General features: G+C 41.1%; 1 protein-coding gene across 1 annotated transcript in view; it reads right to left on the bottom strand.

Moving 5' to 3' along the window:
• Positions 1–24208, bottom strand: part of MAP2K5 (mitogen-activated protein kinase kinase 5) — a 135464-nt gene that overhangs the window by 61859 nt on the left and 49397 nt on the right. Inside the window, exons 10-15 of the mRNA XM_014952762.1 lie at positions 23840–23908; positions 23666–23747; positions 20189–20250; positions 13795–13843; positions 5722–5795; positions 5521–5571 (exon numbers count right to left, since the gene is read on the bottom strand). Coding sequence (XP_014808248.1) covers positions 5521–5571; positions 5722–5795; positions 13795–13843; positions 20189–20250; positions 23666–23747; positions 23840–23908 — 387 coding nt within the window. The remainder of the gene's footprint in view (positions 1–5520; positions 5572–5721; positions 5796–13794; positions 13844–20188; positions 20251–23665; positions 23748–23839; positions 23909–24208) is intronic.

The following is a 24208-nucleotide window of genomic DNA, read 5'->3' as shown; positions in this document are numbered from 1 at the left end:
AGTTGGCCTTGGCCTTGGTGGTTGGGCTTTTTTAATCAAAGAAAAAACAATAAACAAAAGAAAAAAAAGCCAATGGCTCGTACATGTGCAGCGAAGAGCCAGGTCAAGTTGTGTGAGGCCAACGGTACACACATCTACTGCCACAGCCAGGCAGAGGCACCACAGGAAAACAGGCTCCCGACGCCGAGTCGAGGGGCTGGGGAGCAACTCTGGCTTAAAAAGCAAAGTTATTGAAGGCAAAAGAACCGAAGAAGTCACATGCCTGCAACTTTATTTTATATACTTTTTAATTCCATTGTTGACCCGTAGGAAAAAAAAAAAAAAAGGCCTTAACTCAAAACTATTAATAGCAAGTTTAATGCCTCATGAAATGGAATGCTGTAAAATATAACTGCTAGTTTTTACTTGAAAGCTACAGTTTAAGCATTTCCAAGGTCAAGTACAGCATGAAATGTAACAATAAAAGGCTCCATGAGACCTCTCTCCCCACTGTGCCGTTAATGCACCTGTCGAGCCCAACCACCTACCAAGCGCTGCCGGTATTTTTAGTCTTTAATAATCCAGAGACCTTTTTTTAGAAAACAAACTCCCAAATTAGTGCCAGCCCCATGTGTTTTCGGGTGTTTACTCTGGGCTGCTAATCCCAGGTCAGGAGCTTTTATCGCAGCGTGAATGTTAAGTAAAACACAGAGTGCTGCCCGCCTTCTCTTCGAGGACAGCCTTCCCCAACCACCATAACCTAAAAAACCACCCCGGAATGTAACTGGAACAGCATCTTTTTGGCTGAGCCTCATTTATTTTGAGCTGAACAGTGACCCAAAAATTTTAGTTGTGGTTTTTTTTTTTTTTTTAAATTCGTTAAGGCAAGGCTTCATTAAGCATAGTTAGCCTAGGTCAGCATATCTGAGAAATATAAGGGATGTGATTTTTAAGCATCCTTTTATACTGAGATCCTCATCTTTGGTCTCAGATGAGACCCCGGCTTTTTCCAAGCCCCCAGATCAGACTCATAACTCAAACTGAGCAACATTAAATCATTAACTCTTCTATTATAACAGCTCAAGTTTTGAACAGCAACTTCCACTTAGAAATTAAGTATTCACAGGAGATGGTGGCAAGGAAATAATTTGCACATTTAAACAAAAAATCCAGTCAGGTGAATTAGAGAGTGTGGAAAAGAAGAGAAAAATAAGAATAATACATGCATAAGGTAAAGTGTGCAACACAGGGACCATCCTAAGGACACACAGCTCCAAAAATATTTTCTCTTCAGAGTTTCTACAACTGGCTAATTTTTTTTTTTTACATACAAAGTGGTGCTAAAATGATTTTACAGAACATGTATCTTTGCTGGAAATTTTAATTTCTCAATAAAAAAAGCTTTTTTGCTTGTTTATTTTGAACAGAAACCTCAATTTTTTTAATGGTTTCAAATTCACTTGCAGTCTGCCAAACAGGCAGACAAACCAAAGTTTATGACCTTCATTATTTTTTGATGACTAGACTATAAATTTGATGACGACAAATGATTCATTCAGAAAGCAAAAGAATTTTAACACATGAAATCAGATCAAGTATGATTTAGCTGAAATTTCTCTTTTTCAGTTAATAGATGAATGCGTCACATTCATCCATAAACAATAATGAAAAAGAAGTAATTTATTTAATGCACAACTGGGAAAGAAAACAGTAATCTTGATTTGTACACTAAAAGCATAATACAATTTAGTTCTCAGAGTGGTCTTAAGCAGATCTAAAGAGTAACAGCTGAGTTGGAGAAGTTGATTAATTTGGAGTGGTTTATTTGTCTGATTTGTTGTACTCCAGTTCTTTGAGAAAATGGAGGCACAGGAATCAGCAGGCTGATTTTCTAGCAAAAGTGGTGACACGTACAACCAGATTTTTTTTTCTTTTGTTTGTTCTTTTACAACATTTTTCTGCACATAATATTCTGATGACACAGGACAGCCCAAGTCCTTCTAGGATGGTGACACGAGTGTTTCAGAAGCCACATAATGAGTATACCTTGACTAGAAAAGCACTTAGCAAATAAATGGACACCCTGGTCTGCTTTCTTCTTACAAGAAAGTAAGAAAAAATACCTGAAAGCGATTAAAGGTCATGGATTTCTCTCTTTCCTTTTCTGAGGTTTGAAAAATGTAAGTATCAACCACTTTGTAATGTTTGACACTTTTTTTTTTTTTAAACAAGCTGAACAATTCCTTTTTTCTCATTAATACTGTGACGTAAGGAATTTGCTAAGAGAATTTTAATGGCCAAAATTAAAAGACAACAGTTATTATACCGCTCTAAACCAAAAAGCATTTAGATTTTCACATCTGTTAAACGGAAAAGTAAACCTAATCAAATTGATCTAATGGAAAATACACTCTAACTTTTGTAGTTCACTTTCAGACTAGCTCTTGTCACCGTGTTAATTCTGATGACATGAACACCACACGCCCATTGTCAGGGCAGGCAGAGCTGCTGAACCCAAACCTCACATCCCAGCTGATAACAGCAATGTTCTGCCACGTGCTACGTCTCCAGGAACGTGCTACTTTGATTTGAAAATGATGGGGATTTACGTTTCAACGTACAGAAAAGGGACAAAAGTAGTCTCATCATTCACAAGCACTCTAAGCAAAATTCATATAGAAAAGTGAAACGTACCGATGACATGATATATACCATTTAAAGTTACACAACATGTAATTTAATGTATTATTACGTAGTATTATTAGTCTGAATATTTTTAGCTTCCAATTTACATGGAAGCCTCACGTGGGAAACCCCCCCAGAGGTGGTTAGGGATCAGGAAGCCCATGAGATGCCTGTACACGTCGAAACGCTTCGCTAAACCTCAGGCTGGGAGCAGCAGTTCCCAACCTGCAGACACCATCGGGCTGTGGAGGTCTGCAAAGAGCCGCAGGCTATCAGAGGAAAACTGCTTTTTTAACATCGAACTGCCTCTCTTCTTTGTTCCCAGTTGTTACAATGCAGTAAAGGCAACTAAAAACACAGGAAAGAAACCCTTTGCCAATATTACTCTTCCCTATCGGGCAGGTGAGCACAGGTAGGAAGGGGGAGGGACAGAAAAGGGAGCTGTTTTGTGGCACACGTAATTAAGACACAGCTTATGCCAATGATAGGGAGAGGTGAAGTTTGAGAATTGATTTAGAGCGTATCCCGCATGACACAGAACAAGACTGCAAACAAATACTTCTATTTAAATGTTATTCCTGCATAAATCCACTTACCGCCATATAAGCATTTGTTCCAACATACGTCTTGGCTATAGAATTCACCAGCTATCAGACAAAACAGTCTGTTAGAACAATATAAAGATAATGTGGAAATAAAATGGGCAATTATTCCTCATTTAACCTACAATCATCATTCCTATAAATCAACTAAAAATTATGTAAAAGGGAACAAATTTATCTGCAAAGGCATTAAAAATGATTAAATCTCTCTTTTGTTCGGAATGAGAGTTCCAATTTAAACAAGCGCTGCATTACAGTTTATGGCAGATAACCTTAAACAATTCTGTTAAACAGGATGCTTATCGCTTTAGTACCCCAAACCAGTCTGATATAAAAAGTCAATTTGGAAGTAGGATTGAGCGCGCTCATTTTTCAGTCAGCTGGCTCAAGATGTGAATAAAGCCACATTCATCACTCCGCCGCGACGAGCACTAAATACGCTGGAGGGACAACAGACTCTGACAACTTATAATACAGGGCTGACCTTCCCTTTGGTCCTCGTGTTTGGCTGAGAGTAAAGGTGCTGAAATTCAAATCAACATCACAGCAAGCTCACGGGTCACTCTCAGAGAAGTTCTCCAGGGAGGCCCAAAATGGAAATTAATTAAAATTTGTGCTGCACATTGTAAAAGCCCACCACTATTGTTACTCCCAATATTAATTTTTATTGTGGGCCAGTTGGGCTCCCCAGACACATCTCTCGTTCTGCCCTCCCTTTTGTCTGGCCAAAACGCTTTCATATCAAAGCTGCATATCAATGAAGTTTGCTATTCGTAAGTAGTAATTACAATATCAGCAGTTTTTACTGTCATTAAACAATGAACAATCATATTCAGATGAAGAAAAGTCGCCCAGAGATTAAAAATGAATAGGGCTGTCCCAGCAGAGGGGAGCGAGCCGTGGGGCTGCTGTCTGGCAGCCAGGTGACGGGGACATTGGAAAGGGAGAGGGCAGATATCCGAAGGGGGGGACACGAGTGTTTCAGAAGCCACATAATGAGTATACCTTGACTAGAAAAGCACTTAGCAAATAAATGGACACCCTGGTCTGCTTTCTTCTTACAAGAAAGTAAGAAAAAATACCTGAAAGCGATTAAAGGTCATGGATTTCTCTCTTTCCTTTTCTGAGGTTTGAAAAATGTAAGTATCAACCACTTTGTAATGTTTGACACTTTTTTTTTTTTTAAACAAGCTGAACAATTCCTTTTTTCTCATTAATACTGTGACGTAAGGAATTTGCTAAGAGAATTTTAATGGCCAAAATTAAAAGACAACAGTTATTATACCGCTCTAAACCAAAAAGCATTTAGATTTTCACATCTGTTAAACGGAGAACTAAACCTAATCAAATTGATCTAATGGAAAATACACTCTAACTTTTGTAGTTCACTTTCAGACTAGCTCTTGTCACCGTGTTAATTCTGATGACATGAACACCACACGCCCATTGTCAGGGCAGGCAGAGCTGCTGAACCCAAACCTCACATCCCAGCTGATAACAGCAATGTTCTGCCACGTGCTACGTCTCCAGGAACGTGCTACTTTGATTTGAAAATGATGGGGATTTACGTTTCAACGTACAGAAAAGGGACAAAAGTAGTCTCATCATTCACAAGCACTCTAAGCAAAATTCATATAGAAAAGTGAAACGTACCGATGACATGATATATACCATTTAAAGTTACACAACATGTAATTTAATGTATTATTACGTAGTATTATTAGTCTGAATATTTTTAGCTTCCAATTTACATGGAAGCCTCACGTGGGAAACCCCCCCAGAGGTGGTTAGGGATCAGGAAGCCCATGAGATGCCTGTACACGTCGAAACGCTTCGCTAAACCTCAGGCTGGGAGCAGCAGTTCCCAACCTGCAGACACCATCGGGCTGTGGAGGTCTGCAAAGAGCCGCAGGCTATCAGAGGAAAACTGCTTTTTTAACATCGAACTGCCTCTCTTCTTTGTTCCCAGTTGTTACAATGCAGTAAAGGCAACTAAAAACACAGGAAAGAAACCCTTTGCCAAGATTACTCTTCCCTATCAGGTGTCACAGAGCCGGTGGGTGAGCACAGGTAGGAAGGGAGCGGGACAGAAAAGGGAGCTGTTTTGTGGCACACGTAATTAAGACACAGCTTATGCCAATGATAGGGAGAGGTGAAGTTTGAGAATTGATTTAGAGCGTATCCCGCATGACACAGAACAAGACTGCAAACAAATACTTCTATTTAAATGTTATTCCTGCATAAATCCACTTACCGCCATATAAGCATTTGTTCCAACATACGTCTTGGCTATAGAATTCACCAGCTATCAGACAAAACAGTCTGTTAGAACAATATAAAGATAATGTGGAAATAAAATGGGCAATTATTCCTCATTTAACCTACAATCATCATTCCTATAAATCAACTAAAAATTATGTAAAAGGGAACAAATTTATCTGCGGGGGGGAATTACCTGCGTGCTCACCCCGAAGTCACACAGCTTCACCTGGCCTCGTGTGTTCACCAGCATATTAGATGGCTTCACGTCTGTTGAGAGAAAAAAAAAAGACAACACATGATCTATATTATCCTAGATACGTACCCTACATCCACGGGTCATTACGGACATCGGCGCAATGGATTTTAACAGGAAATATTTCAAAGATCTATTTCCAATGCAACCACAGATGACATTATATCTGTACCCCACAAATACTAATAATCCATGTTCTTAAACCTGCAGGTGACACCAATCTGGGGGAGGGACAGCAAGTGCACTGGAGGACGGGACCTAGAATTCAAAGCGATCTCAACAACCTGGAAAACCAGACTGGAAAAATAAGATTAAATTCGATGGGGACAAATGGAAGCACTACATTTAGGCAGAGATCAATGAATTGCATAAACGTAGGATTAAACAACTGCCTGGAGCGGGGCTGCAAAAAAGGACCTGCAGGTTATGGCATGAAGTGGAAATGACAGAGAGGGACCAAACTCTGTCACTGCACAAGATAGGACCAAGCCAAAAGTGAGGGTGCAGAGCGAAGGCTGCTTGAGTACAGAGGGACAGGCAGCCCAGTGGCCTTCCAAACCTGGAAAACCAGACTGGAAAAATAAGATTAAATTCGATGGGGACAAATGGAAGCACTACATTTAGGCAGAGATCAATGAATTGCATAAACGTAGGATTAAACAACTGCCTGGAGCGGGGCTGCAAAAAAGGACCTGCAGGTTATGGCATGAAGTGGAAATGACAGAGAGGGACCAAACTCTGTCACTGCACAAGATAGGACCAAGCCAAAAGTGAGGGTGCAGAGCGAAGGCTGCTTGAGTACAGAGGGACAGGCAGCCCAGTGGCCTTCCAAGGGTCATCTCAGCCCTGTGACTCTGTATCCCAACACTGCAATTAACCCTGTCCCCCTCTCTCTAACAGCCCTCGCTTAATTCCACCTAGTGACAGGAGCAGATTTTAATATTCTAGAAAAATTCCGAATACGAAGTATCCCATACGAGCACCTGCGTGATGTAGGACACAGGCCAAACACAACATACAAGCACATTTGAGCCTCCTTCACCCCAGGAAGATGCAGAGAGCAGTTTTGCTCTTGTGCTCACCATTATTCAAAGCTACTGGCTTCCACCTCCACGGCTTCTACTGCATCAAAACGGCTCCCATCTCACCCTTTCACAGCTTTTAGAGGTTAAAAACAACACCTATCGATTACTAATCCTGCTCCAGCAAATAAAACAGCAATTTACATCGTAAAGCCAGACTGTCAGCATAAAGATCTTTGTGCTGACCCCCTCGGAGGCCAAAAGAAGTTGGAATATTTCTGTTGCACACTGTAAAATCGACGTGTGAATAAACCGCTGAACACCCAGCATCTTCCTGCTCCAGGAACACCAGTTGGAAAGCACAACCCGCTGGCTTAAACTGGGGAAGATTAGAGGCACAGTGGCTTTGCCTAATCACTGCTTTCTTCTGTCAAAATGGATTAAAAGCAATAGCTTGTCTCCCTGCCTTCTTTAAAAGTGAACACTAGTTGGGTGCAGATGGATGAAACCCAACACGAAAAGAACCTAATTTTGTTTATCATTAAGTTTGCCTTTGTTTAGCAGATGTTTGCTGGTACCGCAGTAGCTTGCTTAATTTGTCTCCGTAATGTAGAAATGTATAACCTCAATTAACAAGCTGATTAAATGCTTTCCTATATTTGAGCTAAAAATCCAGTTTAAAAAAGGGGAGCACTCAATATTACGATATACAGCTTAAGTGGATCTGTATGTTTTAAGCTCGGTATCAATACTGCCGATATGTTTTGCCATTTCCCCCCTAATCTAACAGAAAAATCAGTCCCAAGTGTCTCCGTCACGTTACAGCACCGTGTCCGTATCGTGATCTTCATTTCATCTTCAGGAATTCGACCCCCCAGCTGCATTTTTGATGGATTTTTACCTATTCCTCGGGTGAGGAGACAACACACCGCTACAGAGCGATCCACGCAGCCACGAAACCTCCCGTACAACATTTTTAGGAATATGTTTTCTAACCAAAACTTCAGGCAGACTCAAATATTTGCTTCTGGCAGCCTGCGAAGTGCACGCTCCTCTCCGGCGTCGAGTGACTTTGCTAAATCTAACGAGACACGCCGAGCCCATCAGCAGGCTCTATCCCGAATCCCAAGCAGAACAGTAAATTGCCCAGTAATCCTGTTTAACCTTCTTTCTAAAAATATGGCAGCCAATAGAGCTCCCTCGTTACCAGGCTTGCGCTGAATTGTAACGAACTAAACGGCAGATGCAATTACGCAGGGAGAAAATACTCACATTGTGCAGCGCGGCTCCAGCTGTTTACAGTATTAATACTTTTAAAAGAAAACTGCAGTAGAACAAGAGGCTCTTGCTTTTAATTGCAAAGGATGTAAGGAAAAGAATTAAGAATGAAACGGACAAGAAAAAGATCTTGGTGCAGTATGGCTGGAAATTGGTTTGTGGGATCAAGACTATTGCAAAGGATGTAAGGAAAAGAATTAAGAGTGAAATGGACAAGAAAAAGATCTTGGTGCAGTACGGCTGGAAATTGGTTTGTGGGATCAAAACCGGATCAAGGGCATTATTTTTTAAGAATGGAAGAATCCTGGCACTGAGTGAAGGGTCTGGGAAGGCAGAAGGAGCTCAAAGTGTGAAACACCACGTCCTCATGGAGTGAGATGATGAAGTGACACACACGAAACCAAATTTTCTTTCTATAAGGACTCAACCATGAGTCATGAGCTCAGAGGAGGCGGCAGGGCTGTCTCCAAGAGCAGCCCACAAATCCTTGTTCCCTTAAGATGACCCACCAGAGGAAGCCACCACGTCACATCTGTCCCCTGTCCCACCAGGGCTGCCCAACTCCCACCAAAGAAGAGCCCAGGCTCCATCCAGCCACCACCAAGTGTCGCTGGGGACCTGCAGACCCCATCATCTCCCCTTCCCTGCTCCCACCTCGGATGTGACGGTAAGTCGATATAATTAAAAAACCATCTGTCATTCATTAAGCGTTGCTTGATCCCGAAATCCTTCCTCCAACAAAGCTTAAAAAAAAAAGAAAAGAAAAAAAAAGAAAATCCTAAAAGAAAATAAAGCAACCAGCCCATTAAGGAAGGGAAGCCTATGCAGGTTGGGGACTCTACTGAGCAAACTGCAGCCAAACAATCACTGCCAAGAACAAATACTATCCCTCCTCGCAGCAGAATTTAACCAGCACCTCAAACAAGGGATTTAAGCAAATATTTGCTCTGCAATCCGATGGTTACGTTGGTTTCCTCAAGAGAAAAAGGAAGTGACAATCCTAGACAAGAATGTCACTTCACCAAATATCTCACATTGCAAGTGGGGAGAAAAATCACCCAATCAGTAAATTAGCCTTTTTGTTTCATAAATTGCTTCAGTTAATGGGTTAAACATTTTTTTTGGTTTCGGAAAACAAATGTGCATAAATAATGTTCTGCACCATCTGCTTGTGATTAATATTAGTGTTTAGAAGTGAAAGAATTTAAACAAGAGCCAAAAGGGGTCATTATGCTCCCATTACCAGTGCTTGCTTAATACAAATGATTTCTATGAAGCATCATTATAAAGGATGAACAAGTCCTCTTTATGATATATCTGCCTAAGTCGTTTCACCTCTCTGCAAATAAATGGGACCTCCAAGCTCTTACTTACCAGTAAACACAACTGTCAGAGGTTCAGCTTTTCGAACACCAAACATCTCAGTCACCTCGCTTTATTGAAAAGCAAACGGATTAATGATGGTGGGGAAGAAACACCAGATTTTTAAAAGCTGTCTCTTGACTTCGCCTGTCTTTTAAAAATAAAAAACCGCAACACGCCAGGTTCAAGGGAGACAAGAGACACAAAAGCACAGTTTTAGCTGCAGAAACCTCACAGAACGTTACTGTTAACAAAGTGAAGCTGCTGCAAGAATGAAAATATTTTCTTGCCATAACGACCCCCTCAGCACACTTTTTGCAAAGGCCAGGATTTATTTTTTTTAAAATTAACCAAAGTGGTCCATGAACACGCATGTGTGTATGTGTTCAGCTTTACATATGGACACAGGAGGTACGTATGTATATCTCCACACACCTGCCCTAGTGCTTTTGTTTGTGCTTCACTGCATGTGGCACTAATTCTGATTAACACTCACAAAGCTAAAAAAGCCCAATGCACGTCTTTGGTGAACACCACAGCTCCTGCTGAGACGATGGGAACCCTCATTGTTCGTATTTGTAGCCACAGGAAAAAGGGGAAGGGTTTGACCCTGAAAGAGGGGAGATGGAGCTGAGCTGTGGGGAAGAACTTGTTTGGTGTGAGGGTGGTGAGAGCCTGGCCCAGGTTGGCCAGAGAAGCTGTGGCTGCCCCATCCCTGGAGGGGTTCAAGGGCAGGTTGGAGGGGGCTTGGAGCAACCTGGGCTGGTGGGAGGTGTCCCTGCCCAGGGCAGGGGGTGGGACTGGGGGGGGCTTTAATCACAGAATCACAGAATCTTCTAGGTTGGAAGGGACCTTAAAGATCATCTTGTCCAACCGTCAACCTAACTGACAAAAATAGTCACCCACACAACAAACAAGGAGCAAGGAGCATCATCACTAAACCATACCTCCCAGCACTACATCAACCTGTCTTTTGAACACCTAAGGTCCCTTCCAACCCAAACCATTCTGTGATTCTATGATATTGCACTAGTGCCTGTCCCCACCAACCAGCACTCCTCTGCCCCAGTAGCTTATGTCAAAACTAAGGAGGATTGGAGTATCTTTCTATGGGAATATTCCAAGAAGAACAAGATGGTTTGAGTGATGCACAACCTTCCCTCCCTTCTGCCACAGGCAGCCACACGACCAAACAGACCAGGAAGATCTCCAGATCATCAACTCTGCACAACCTCGCACATCACAAACCAGAAACCACTTCCCAATTTAAAACCTAGTCAGAAACCAAGGTCCCTAAACCACGGAGTGTGCACTGGCCCCCAGTACACAGTCGAGTGTACAAATACAGATCAGTACAATTAAAGACAAGCGGGTAACATTTATTTCATACATTGCTTTTAATAAGGAGGTGTGAAAGGAGAAAAAAAAAACAACGAACAGATAAAATGCATACGGTCTATACTTATTCTTGAACTTAACAGATTTTGGTTTGTCTTTATACAAACTTTGACTTTGTACATGATTAGACTTGTTTAATTGCTAATTCTGTTTTAAATCTAAGTTAATTTCTCATTACCCTTCCATTTCTACTTCTTATCCTCTGGGGAAAAGAGCACACTTATCATTGGGACATTCTCACATCTTCCAAAGAAGTGCTGTAGGTGTTAATCTTATGTTTATGTTTGATGTGGGTGTGATGACTATGACTACAGCGTTGGGTTTATTAATATGCATGGCTATCACCTCATTAGTTGCAAGGTTTGTTTTGAAGTTAAGCTGTAATATTTGCTGAAATGTCTGATCTGGAATAAAAGACTTGCTCATTGTTTGTTTCCCTTGCTTTATTCCACGCTCTGCTCACAAACGGTGGGTTGCTGTGCTTGCCTTGCACAGCTTCTTCATGGTGATTGCTTCTCCACCTTCCTTAGCACCGTGGTGGAAATTCTTGACTTCTTAGCCTACGTGATCTTCCTGCCTGGTCTGCTTTAGGTGTGACAGCCAGGAAGTCAGGGTTACCTTCTCTTTCGTTTACCCTCTGATGCATTAAAACCAGTAGAGAGCTGAAGGAGATCACTTTGAGAAACAGGCATCTTCCTTCCATTGTGTTGCTCTGCACTCATTTTTAAGATATAGCAGCTCACCCATGTTCTGTATCTTAAAAACAGGTACAGAGTAATACTGAAAACCAATCCCTAAAGGAAACTCTGCCGGATACTGGAATTTCATCTACCTCCTCAGTGGCATTTTGCAGTGCTGTTCTCACCTTGGTCAATCCAGCAACAGACCAAGGCCAGAAAAATCTGAAGTGTGATGAAAAATCAGTTTCTGCGCTTTTCTTTAGACCAGAGCAAGGACCACACATAATTCATCAAAACTTCGGAGCTGCCCTTCAATCAAGGCAATGAAGCCCATGCAGAAAGGGAGATTCTTTTTTACCGAGAAAGCAAAAATCACACCCAGGCTCTAACTTTACAGCAGAAGAACAACGAAATGGTAACTCTAGTATTTATGCTTGACCACAACGCTCTCTCAAAATCACATTCAGTAAGTGGCCAGAATCTCTATTGAAAAAATTCAAAATGAAAGGAAATTTTCAGATCTGCTTTTTCTTTTGGGGCGTTAACAAAAGCATGGCAAAGACTCTGTAGCCTGTACAGACTGATACCCAGCCAGGGATGTTCCAGCTACTTTTTCTTTTATATTTATATCCAGACTGCTCATCCTCTTGCCGAGAGTGGATGGAGCTGATAAATCTCTGCATCTGGCAACATTCAGGCTAGTAGGTGAAATCTTTAAACCGTCATCAGAAAGGAAACCTCCTTGGTAACCCGTGTCTGCACTGAGCTGGCCACAGACTCCGGGTTATTTCTGTTCTTTTAATCAGGGTCAAATACACCAGCAGCCTTAGCATTTCACTCACTCACCTTCTAATCGGGGTAACAAAGCCAGGTCCTTACTTGATCTCACTCTTTGGGCCACAGCTCTCTTTCTCCCACCAAGGAGCTCCCACATCAGAGCGATCTCCCAGAAGGGAGATGCTGTGAGACCAAGGAGGAACGGAAGCCGATGTCCTGTTGCAGAGCCGCTCGCTGAGCCATCACACAAAGGAAGGATCAATCTCCTCCTCCACCACAAACTCCACAAAAGCCTGAGGACAGTCTGAGGAGCTCTAAGAAGGCGTAGAACCTCAACAGGTACCAGGAATCAGCATTTCCCATCCTCTTGACCTCCCCACTCAGTGCACAGATTTCTGGACGACTCCGGAGGTGCCCGACACCTTGCACCCATCACCCCAAGACAGCTGGGGCCAAACCCAGGCCTTGCTCCTCGCCTTGTCAGACCCTCACACCTACTTCTCACCACCCCAAAACTAAGCACCACCCCAGAGGAAAGGGTCTCACCTATTTGGTTTGCAACTTAGAATTTTCTATATGTCTCTCTACTCTACACTTCTCTTTCAATCACAAATGATGGCGGTTACTGCACCCTCCAACTGTGCACAGGGGCTGAGCGAGCAGATGGGTTAAATTAAACAGTATTGTTAGCAACATTAGGAACCAGAGCAGTTACTTTCACACACTTTAGAAACATTATAAATGTAATGAGTTTCTCTCTTTTTTTTTTTTTCCCTCCTTTTGGGTGGGGGGTGGTGGTGGTGTAGGGGAAAAGGCTTCTTTGTTCTTTAAACAGCATTTTCCACTGTTTCCAGAACTAACATTTTTGGAAGTTCTGGTATATCTGAATTAACTTACCACAATAGACAATTTTTTAACAAAATGTAACAACATTAAAAAGCAAGAAATAAATGAGACGTTTTAAAAACAGAGATTAGCTTCAGGAAGGAGAATAAACTGCAAAACCCCGAAATGGCTTATGTCCAAGCAGGTTTAAATTTTCTTTAATTATTCCTGATGACGTTAGAGGACAGCAGGCCACAATTTTAGAGATTGGAGACTCCAGCAATGCTTGTGGCTGTCACATGAGATTGCTGAAGTATCTAAGAAAATTAATTATCTATATTCTATTTTCAATACTAGTCAAACAGCTGATTTTCCCTGCTGATTTTTCCACTGGGCACCTGTTTGTAACTCTCAAGCATCTAAATCTCTATAAAATTCATTTTTTTCTCTTCCGTCTTTTTCTTTGTAGGGGAGGAGGGAAGACAATAAAAGAGAACAGCACTAAAAATATTTTATCAGAAAATCTGCAAAGCTAATGAGTGAGATTCGTTCTGCATTACTCCACTGGAATAAAACCAGATGTTAGCGTGGTCTACTGTCTCTGTAGAAAGTGGTGTTAAAATAAAATAATACGGTATTTCATTGCAAAACAGAAAACATCTGTTACTCACCTCTGTGTAAAATCTTTAGACTCCATAAATAGGTAAGGCCTTTCACAACCTGAATATAAAAGAAATTACATATTAAAGATTCCTGGTAAGAAACACTACAGACCTCAGCTGGCACGAGGCATTAAAGAGCAGAATTCCACCCAAGAACAGAGCCAGGACCATGAAAAGGGGGGGACAAAGCGTCCCTTCCAAAGGGCTGCCAGCCCCAGATGAGCCCCTGCTGCAGGTGAATGGCAACGGGTTCTTTCTTTCAAAACACAGGGATAAGCTTCTTCCCAAGCTGGGTAAGTTGAAGCTCGCTGAGCTTATACTGAATTCCTTCAGGCATTTCAACGTATTTTTATTTCATCTGTCTTCACTGGGTGTTAAAAACCACGAAAGACAAAGTCTGTAATGATTTGTCTTCTTGCAACAAAAGCAACTCAATGAAATTAAAGAAACCAACAAAATCTCTAATAGCACCTTTCACTTCACCCTTCTTTTCCCCTTCTTTCCATTCAGCGCATATGCACTTTTTCCTCCTTTACTTCCTATGCTTTTACTTACTCAGTGCAAACACTCAACTTTTCTTCCTGAACTGTACAAATTGTCTTATTCTTCATATTACTCACCCTGAACCAAACACAAGCCTTGCTGTACCCCATAGCCCCAGAAAACACAATGGGCACCCCTAAGATAAGAACTGGGGCAGACTCTGGCCTGCTACTCCAGCGTTTGCTCCTTCCACTGGCTAAACTGTTAAACCCAAATTTAAAAACCTGTTATCCCAGTACTTCGTTGGAGCACCCTACATGCAAGATGCATTTTAATGAAAATTCATAGGACATGCATCTGTAGGAAGAATGCAGGTGTATTGCTCAAACCAACTACCCACGACACCTCCTCACGCAGAATCCGACATACGGCTCTTCAGATCTGGCAAGATCATCGCTGGATCCAACTGCCACTCAGTTTATTTTCTATATACAATATGATTATATGAGCCCCAAATTAACCTTAAAGCCATACTGGGGCAGACTCTGGCCTGCTACTCCAGCATTTGCTCCTTCCACTGGCTAAACTATTAAACCCAAATTAAAAAACCTGTTACCGTTGGAGCACCCTACATGCAAGATGCATTTTAATGAAAATTCATAGGACATGCATCTGTAGGAAGAATGCAGGTGTATTGCTCAAACCAACTACCCACGACACCTCCTCACGCAGAATCCGACATACGGCTCTTCAGATCTGGCAAGATCATCGCTGGATCCAACTGCCACTCAGTTTATTTTCTATATACAATATGATTATATGAGCCCCAAATTAACCTTAAAGCCATTCAGTCAACTCGCTAAGAAAGCAGTTGGCTATTACAAGTTATCCTCTCTGCAGATTTTGTTTCTGTAAAGTAACTAAACCCCAGTACTTTCTGAATTTTTAACCATAATTTTCCCCCTAGATTTACTACTTTTACAAGCCCAGAGAACTAACAAGATTCAACAAACATATTTCTACTACTGCGTACTTTTTACCCAAAGCAGCTCTGCTGTCTCACTCAGCTTTTTTAATAGAGCAAATCTTTTTTACAAAGTTTCCAGCTATGAGATGACATTTCATTCTTTTTCCTGAGACACTTTGTGCATCTCCAGAGCAAGAAAGCATTTCTGATGTTTGTGAAGTTGTATGAGTTTTTCAGATAAAACAATTACATTCTTTTCATTGTCTGAACAGACCAAAATGAAATTACTTCTCTTGCAGTGGTCAAGCAGAAGTGATAAAAATCCTATCCAGCCGCAAAGCAGACAGCATAATAATTTTCAGCCTTCCTATTGCATTAGAAACTCATTTAAAAATGTATGCTGTAACCAAAAACAACGTCAGTGGAACCCGAATCTCTGCCTTAAAGCAAATAATAGTTTTGGATCCCCAGTAAATTACTGGAGGTGGCAATTCCTCAGCGTTAAACTCGCACTCCATCCCCAACTATTTCCTGGCCTCAGATGGTAATTACCTGTAACAAAAGGCCATAGTCAAATTCTGCCTGCCCAGCGGCGTGGCCTTGTTCACGTTCGCCTTTCAAGAAGCCAAACAGGGGAATTCTACTTACACAGCATTTTGACAGAAGAAAGGAAAAAAAAGAAAAAAAGTATTGATGCAAAAATAAAGGGAGTGCAACACTTCAGGCAGCCTCCAATGGTGAAAGTGATTTTGAGAACAGTAAGCTGCTTTGATTATTAAACATATACTTAGACTATTTAAAATATTTTAAATTGTTATAAAATTATCTAAATTATTTTAAAGCAAGTATTTGTAGAAAAAAATGAAACATTTCCTACGGGAAAGAAATCAACAGCTGTGAGTTATTAAACATCTTTATTATGGAACGTGCTGAATAAGCAGTTATAAAAGACACAGCATTAAACAAACTCACACATTGAGATCCTCTCAGCATCAGTGTACAAAGAAAGGAAAAGAGTTTTTCCCTTTATCCTGGGCTGCAAACATGCGCACAGGAGCCCTGCAAATGGACTAACCCCGTGTAAAGTACCTTTATTCACTTACCTTACATTTGCCTATTAGGGAACGACTCTTAAGTATTAAATATTATTCTAAAATGGTGCTGGAAGAGAGTATCTTTTGATTGAACATCTAGCAGGAATTATTGGTATTCAGTAAAGTAGGTTTTACAACAATGACTTGACAAAGCCTTGACACAAAAAGTACTTCTACCTGCTGTCAATCACTCACTCTCTTGACAGTTCAAGTGCACATCCTTTCAGGGAGAACTTCAATCAACATTAGCACTCAAAATACAGTGCACAATGTCACCGCTTCAGAAATTGAAGTGAAAATAAATGTGTGAAGTGGCAAGCAAAGGTAGAACAGGTTTCATATGGGCAGACCCAAATAAGTACACATCGGTGTGAAAACAGGAGCGACCGCAACATCCCTTTGGGGTTCCCAAGATAAAACTTCCCCTTTGGAAAAAAAAACACCAGCCCTTCACACAAATAAACACCACAAGGAAGAAGAGAGATTTCCCCTTCTCGTTGGTACTGTCTCATATGGGCAACAGGATAAATTTTATGATGAAGTCTGAGATCCCTCCAGCATCTTGGGGATCCAAGTCTCAAGACTCCACACCTCCCTCTTAGAGCTTTATCCTGTCCCCAAAAACACAGCACTTCACCCAAACCCCAGAAAGCGCTTTCCTCCCTTAAGGATTTCTTTTCACTGCTCTGCTTTATTTTCAGCATTCTGTCTTTCAGCCCCAAACCTTCCCTCCACCTTTTACTCCTCAAAAAGATAACCAAGAGAGAAGAGCATTGCACTTGGTAATTCATTCCCGCTATTTCAGCCTGAAAGATGATTGTGCATCACAATTAACGGTGATCACTTCTTCAGTGGGAAATGGAGAGCAAGAATATGGAAGAACACCATGGTGTAAAGACTACACATACTCCACATGACCCTGTGATACCCAGTTTAATTCTCAGCAAGTAAAAGCTCACATCAGAGAAAATACAGCGGCATTTACTACCATCAGAGGTTTGACTGTCTCCGCAGATGAAACTCTCCTCTGATTCCTACCAAATGATGAGAAAGTGTGACTGGGAGGGAGTGTACCAGAAAGCAAGCACCATTCACACCCATTAAGCAGTGCATTCCAGGAATATGGTAAGTATTTATAGCAGTATTTCAAGGAAATTAGTAGCAACATAGTCCTATCCTCTTGGCTAAGGATTGTCAAGAAAGGGGTGTCTCTCAGGTAGTTCAGCCCCAGCCCGTGGAGATCAAAGAGTGCAAGAAAATGACCTTGAGTATGACTTGGTGTTTAATTGAGCAGGAGGAGCTCAGGGACAATGTGCTCCCCTTGCCATCTCCTGTTGAGCAGACACAGGTCTTGTTCTAGACCAGCTGGAATTTCCTGTGCCTTCCGTGCTCATTGCTGTAAAGAGGACAATAGTTTTTAAGGGTTGTGAGCCCACCACTTTTCACGATGACTGAATTCATGTAGCAAGAGAGCAAGCAAGAAAGTCATCAAGTCGAAGGGAGAGGAATGCTGGGATGCTGTTAAATGTCTCTACGTGCCTGCATCATTTTCCTCTGGAAACGGTTTCACTTAAAAACTTCTACAAATATAACAAAAGGGTATTCTAATTAACAGATGTGCAGGTCACACGTATTATTAAGCAGCTTCAACAGACTAATGCACTGTACACGTCTCAGGAGAATAAAAGACAAATGACTCTGTGTACACGGTGCAAGGAAGGTAGGAAGAGAACATACAGAATCAGAAAAAAAAAACAAAGACAAGACTATGGAAGCTCCAGATTTTGTCCACAAAATCCATGCACACAAGCTCTAGCTTTTGTTTGACATTCTCCTTCTCCTCAGCACACAAGCAGAAATCCTCCAGGCTTTGGGTAATCTTCACAAGCTGTTCGGGGTAGGGATTACGGTGTCTGTGTCCAGGACTTGGCAAAAAAAGGTGCCCCAACCCACAAAACGGGCTGCTGGGCTCTACAGAAATGTCAGACACCAAGATGCAGGGTGGCCATTTGTGAAGACTTAAAAAGAGCCATTCCTGCTGCCACTGACAAATTATAGAGAAAACAAAGGCTTTCACAGCCTCCTTCCAACAAGTCCTCCATGCCAATTGAGCGAGAAACCAGCACCGGAGCAGAGGAAGCTGCCAGCACCGGTTCAGCCTCAGTGCACACCTTCTGTTATGGAAAAGCAGGAGAAAGGGGTGAGTTCCTTCTCTGAAGGCTCCTTTGTTCACCTCTCCACTGACCCCCTGCGCAGCAGCGGGCACGGTACGGGTCGCTAAAGCAGCAAATAAAATAACTAGGAAAAGGTAAATATCAGCTCAGCGTCCATGTCAGGGAGTCAGGCTCACTAACTAACAGATTTGTAAAGACATGACCCTGCAGGTGAACAAAAACCCATATATATATATATAAAGACATAAAAGATGGGGCTGAAGGACCACCATTATGGATAAGTGAAAAATTGGCAGAGAACACCTGCAGAATAACAAGGCAGGTGGGCTGGGGAGGATGGGGAGAGAGGAGACAAAAACAAGGAAATGATAAAGTAAGTTAGTTTGGGTGTATTAAATACACAATATGAAGTGAGATAAGGAAAAGGAGAAGGAAGAAGCATTCAAAGAAATGCTTGAAGGCCCATCCCAGTATTATTACACTACACATGCTACTTAGCATCAGGAATATGAGGACACTGTGAGCAACTTATCATTCATTGCTCCATAGGGAAGAAAAGATGAAACGTTTTTACTCTGAACTAAAGGTGAAAAGCATTCAAATTCCATAAGAAACAGCTAGGCTATATAATGAGCAGATTTGAAGCTACTTAGAGGAAACAGCATCAGAGAAGGATGTTCATCACCCTGGGCAGGCCACACAAATTAAGAGAAAGTAGAGCTGTGAATTACAATGAACAGAGACTAAATAGCTGCCTGTGTTGGATTAAAGGATTTAAATTGTCAGCTTGATGTATAATGAATGTGAAAACCCAGCACTTAATTAAATGGCACATGATAGAATAACTTTGTTATGCTTTAAACTGCTTAAGTTATCAAAGTATTCCTTATATTTAGCAATTGTTTAGCAGCATCTCTTTCCCTGGTGAGATCCACTAAAGCAGTGGTCATTTACCCTGCGTTACCCTGAAGGGTCCCAGCACAGAGAGCTCAGCCCATCCCCAGGCCTGGCTTCTGCCAAATAAAAACTTCAGCCTTCTCCTTATTTGCCTTAAGGAGCACATGTGCCATGGGGGAAGACAGAAAATGTTCTGCCATTGCATTTTGGTAACAGGAACTGACTTAATTTTGCAACCTGGGAAGCAAATCTAATTGCATTACAGAATGAGGACAGTTAGAATGGAAATCACAGGTGAGAATCAGCAGAAGCATCAGACAAGGGATCACCATAAGGGCCAGGACAGAGCTTCTGAATCACTTTTTAAAGGAACCATATAGCACAGAAGGACTTAAAAGACCAGATAAAGGCAATTATGTGGACTGCTCTATCCTACAAGGGTTGATATGAAGAAACACAGCCACTGACTTCTCCAGCAAATTCATGATTTTTTTCTTCTTACTCCATTCAATTTATCACATCCTCTTACATTTCTTGAGCCTCAGGCAACTCACGTGTTGCTCATGCAAAAGGAAGGTTTTCTTCAGCCCCGTGTCCTGGAGCACACGGGAGGATTAGGAAGAGCCTGAGATTGGAAGGACCCTCCCCTTTGACACAGACACAATGAGGACACGGATCCTGGAGATGACACAGTGTCCCAAAGGGCCACATGCACACTCAAATCAGAGATGTGTTACACCCATAATCAAAAACTGAAAGACAAAAAGGAAAAAAAAAAAAGTACTTACAGCTACTGCTATTCTTCCCAGGACATGCTCTGGAATTTTTCTATAAACATCCAAAGAACCCCCTGCAGGGACAAACAAAACGTGCTTAGGTAATGCAAAATGAAATACTGCCCTAGATTTGAAGTCACAAGGGTTTTCTAGGCCTTGGTTATTAATAAAAACACCATCAATGATATAACAATAACTCTGTTGGAAATAACTGACCTTAAAAATCTACCAAACTCTGAATAAACACACAAAAGAGTATACTCAGGTCTCTCTTCACCCACGTTATTTATTTTTGCTTGCAGCATTAATACTAAAACTCCTTTTAGAAAACCTCCCCGTCACAGGACAGAACATCAAAACTGGAGAACTCAAAACCATCAGCCCTGGAGTAACTTCTCAGGAATAACAGAGTAATCCCACAAAAAGCGACAGTAGACTTCAAAATCTAAAGTTTCCTAACCCTTGTCCCCAAAACCTGGTGTTAATATTCCATGGTATCCACTACAATTCTTATATACACGCTTAAACCAGCTTCCTCCCTCTAATGGCCCTACAGACATTCCCAAGGGACTGGGGAGGATTGTTTCCCTTATTTTCCACTAAGCAGACTCATTCCAAGTAGAATGGGGAAAAAAATAATAAAAAAAGACAAGCAACAAGCAAATTACCATTAGTTTGCAAGAGCGTGTTGTCTTAGTCAAGGCTCGAGGCTCTCAGAAGTGCTCAGCACTGATCTAACTCTGCTCCCAGTGTAGCACATGGATTGTACTGGTGACACCACTGGGCAGAGAGTTAGGCCAATGCTCAGCAATTAAGAAAACTACACCTTGTACTTTGCTTATGGTTCATTTTTAAATGGGGGTTGTGGTAGTTGTTGGGTTTTTCCCCATGATCTCTACTGCCAGAAATACAGTGTTTGTCTTCACTGATGTTGCTCTGATTCCAAGTCATTGAAACTACTATTTGTTCATTAAATTTAATCTTTCAATTTACATCGTCCACATTGCCCGTGGATTGTAACAAACCTCAGTTTTAAAAGTTAAATACTATTTAATAGAAACAAGAGGCTGTAGCATCACAGATACCTACCGCTCATTACAAAAGCCAAACAGAAGGCAATTATATGGCAGGTGGTTCCTGTTAATGCTTATAATTCTTCCTTAAATTTTGGACAAATAAAAGACCTGTTTTCACACACCAAACTGCTAAGTCTTGCTATTAGGGATGTCACTAAAGGTAGTGCTGTTTGCAAAATGAAGGAAAGTATCTTTTTGCAAACAATCAGGGAAATCTGCCAATTTCTATGGAGAAAAAAATCCCATAGCAGGTAACATTTCCAAATCTAAATACACCACGTTAGCTCCCAAATCTATGTGTAGCCATGTAGGTACACTCTGACAACACATCAGAAAGCCTCCTTTCACATCTTTGTTGATCTTTAAGATCAGCTGGCAGGTGGGAGGGGGAGCCAGGTCGGTATTTGGATATTTGCAGACTTGGAGTTACTTGGCTTTTTCCTGCTTGCAGGTGCCAGGAGAGACCCAATCTGGTTCCATATGTGCATCTTTTCCCCGTGTGTACCCCTAAGTCATCAGTATCCCAAAAGATGCAGATGAACCTCTATTTATGCAATTTCAAAAGGAAATACCTACATTTTGTAATATGGTACAGGATATAACTGGGCAAACAGAGTCATGGGATATGGATTCAGGAAATATAAACTGGCCTAAGACAGTCAAAGGGTTAAAAATTTGTCAAGGTTAAAGCTGTTCATCTGCAGGATGAGGAATTATTTTTTTTCTTATCTTTACCTGCATCCTTACACATCAAAATTAAAGGTCTGGGGAAAAAAAGAAGGCAAGGTCCCTTTATTTGCATTTTGTTCTTCCTTTAAAAGATTGCAGTTGCTTTCTGCCAGAAGGAGTGCACACCATGAGGCAGACCAGAGGTCATCTCCAGCATAATTCCAAGTAATTTGGGCATGGTCAGTAAACACCATCGTTGTGCAACACCATGAGGGATGCATACCCTAAAGGCTTAAATATTTTCAAAACAAGAATTCAGATCTGCAAGCATTTATGTCTGTCATTTTTTTTTAAAAGAAAAAATCTCTGAATTAGTAGGAACATATCTATTCTAGGCAGCTGCATGTTTTGGCATGATCAGATGCCTCCTTACTGCACGTGGCTACTGCTTAACACAGGCTGGTAAGTTGGAGAGCAATTGGGAGGACAGAGCAGAAAAATGGCTAATAGTCACACAGCCTGAGAAAGGCAAAGAATTTAACTTTGTGGGCTTTGTTGAATAAATGTAATACTTTTTCATCAAACATGGAAAATCTGAGGGAATACCCACACTTGGAAATAGGGCACAGCTATCACACTGGGACAGAGGTAGTAAATGTAAAAAGAGAGAAATAACAGTAATAACAGACCATTTTAACAGGGAGAAAACAAAATGCACCATAAAACCCTAAAGGGCTTTATATTCGTGGTCTCTATCAGAAAGAAAAAATCTACTCAACGATGCTTAATGGTACACATTTGGCTTTGGAAATTTTTCCTGCCAGAAAGCCTTCCCTCCACAGTAAATTATTTGCAAGATCCTTACTTCTTTATATCCAGCTTAACCGAAGCTTTGTGAAAAACCTGGATAGGGCATAAAACGCTGGCTCATAAGAAAATCCTGGAGAGAGTAATACAGTCTGGCTTGTAACAACATGATGTTAAAAGTTGAACGCTGCGAAGGGGGTTCTGGCGCACGAGACACAAGGGGACTGGCATCTGCCACGAGACACGCTCTCAAAATTGATACACAGAGGGCAGCAATGATTATAAATTGCTGTAATCAGTAGACTTTTCCTGCCTTTTCTCCAAGAACGCCACCCAGTTCGAGATTTCAAAGCAAAGTACTAATAGGTCTCCATAACGACAGCAGCATCAGATTGTGGGGAAGGGGATACTCTTGGTCTGAAGATTCTCGTTGGGAGAAACAAGAGTGCACCCAAAAAAGAAACTCAGCGCAGCAGCACTAAACAGCTGCGTTAGAAAATAATTCCTTCTCTTGCAATTAAGAGACGATTTCCACTGAAAACATAGGACATTGGGTTAATAGATTTCTTTAAAAGAAAATCTGTTTTGGCTATCAAAACAGTAAAAGTGAGGAACAGCTGTTTTGTCAGCGAGGACAGATTGTATGGAAGACTCAAATATCAAAGCACAAATTAAGCCAGCATTTATTTCTCTTCTATTTACATTTTCAATAAAAGTAAGAGAAGTTACACTGGGGAAAATACAGCATACCGTGGAGAATATAACACACTCCCAATGATAACCTGTTTTTTTTAAAAACTACCTGCAAAGTTGTATTAATATTTACATTTTCAAGTCATATTACTGCATTTTGCTTCATTCTGGAAAAGCACATCTTTGTTCTGATTCTCCCATTTACATACTGAGCAATCAAAAGCACACTAAATACAGAACTCACCATCCATGAACTCTGTACACAGGGAAATTCTGTTTTCTACAAAAAAAGCACCATAAAATCCTATGATATATGATGAGTCACACTGGAAAAAGAAAGGAAAAAGAGAAGCCTGTTTAAAAATTTGCTGTGAGAAGATTATAAGGAAGAATAATCAAAATGAGAAAATTTATATACCTTATAAAGAATTTCTAACTCCGACATTATCTGCTTCTGGAGTTCCAGTGTTATATCTAAGGGTATGACCTAAAATACAAAGAATGGACATATGATTAGCATTGACAGAAAAAGTAAGTGAATGATTCAAAATGAAAAAAAAAAAAAAAAAAAAAAAAAAAAAAATTTAAAAAAAAAAAAAAAAAGGGGGGGGGGCAGGGAGCAAATGTAGTCACAATGTGAAATACGTTACGCTGTTTTCTGCCTAAATGTATTTATTCTAAGTATTACAAAACACTGCCTAAGTTTTGTCAAAGACAGGAAGCCATAATCAAATCCTAGATACACACAGGCCTTGAAGGGTCTGACAACATGGACTCAATGCAGAAG

This window comes from Calidris pugnax, unplaced genomic scaffold, assembly GCF_001431845.1.
Source record: "Calidris pugnax isolate Ruff unplaced genomic scaffold, ASM143184v1 scaffold187, whole genome shotgun sequence".
In the NCBI taxonomy this organism is placed as follows: Eukaryota; Metazoa; Chordata; class Aves; order Charadriiformes; family Scolopacidae; genus Calidris; species Calidris pugnax.
Note: the sequence above shows the minus strand (reverse complement) of the source record. Positions and strands in the feature narration are given on the sequence as shown.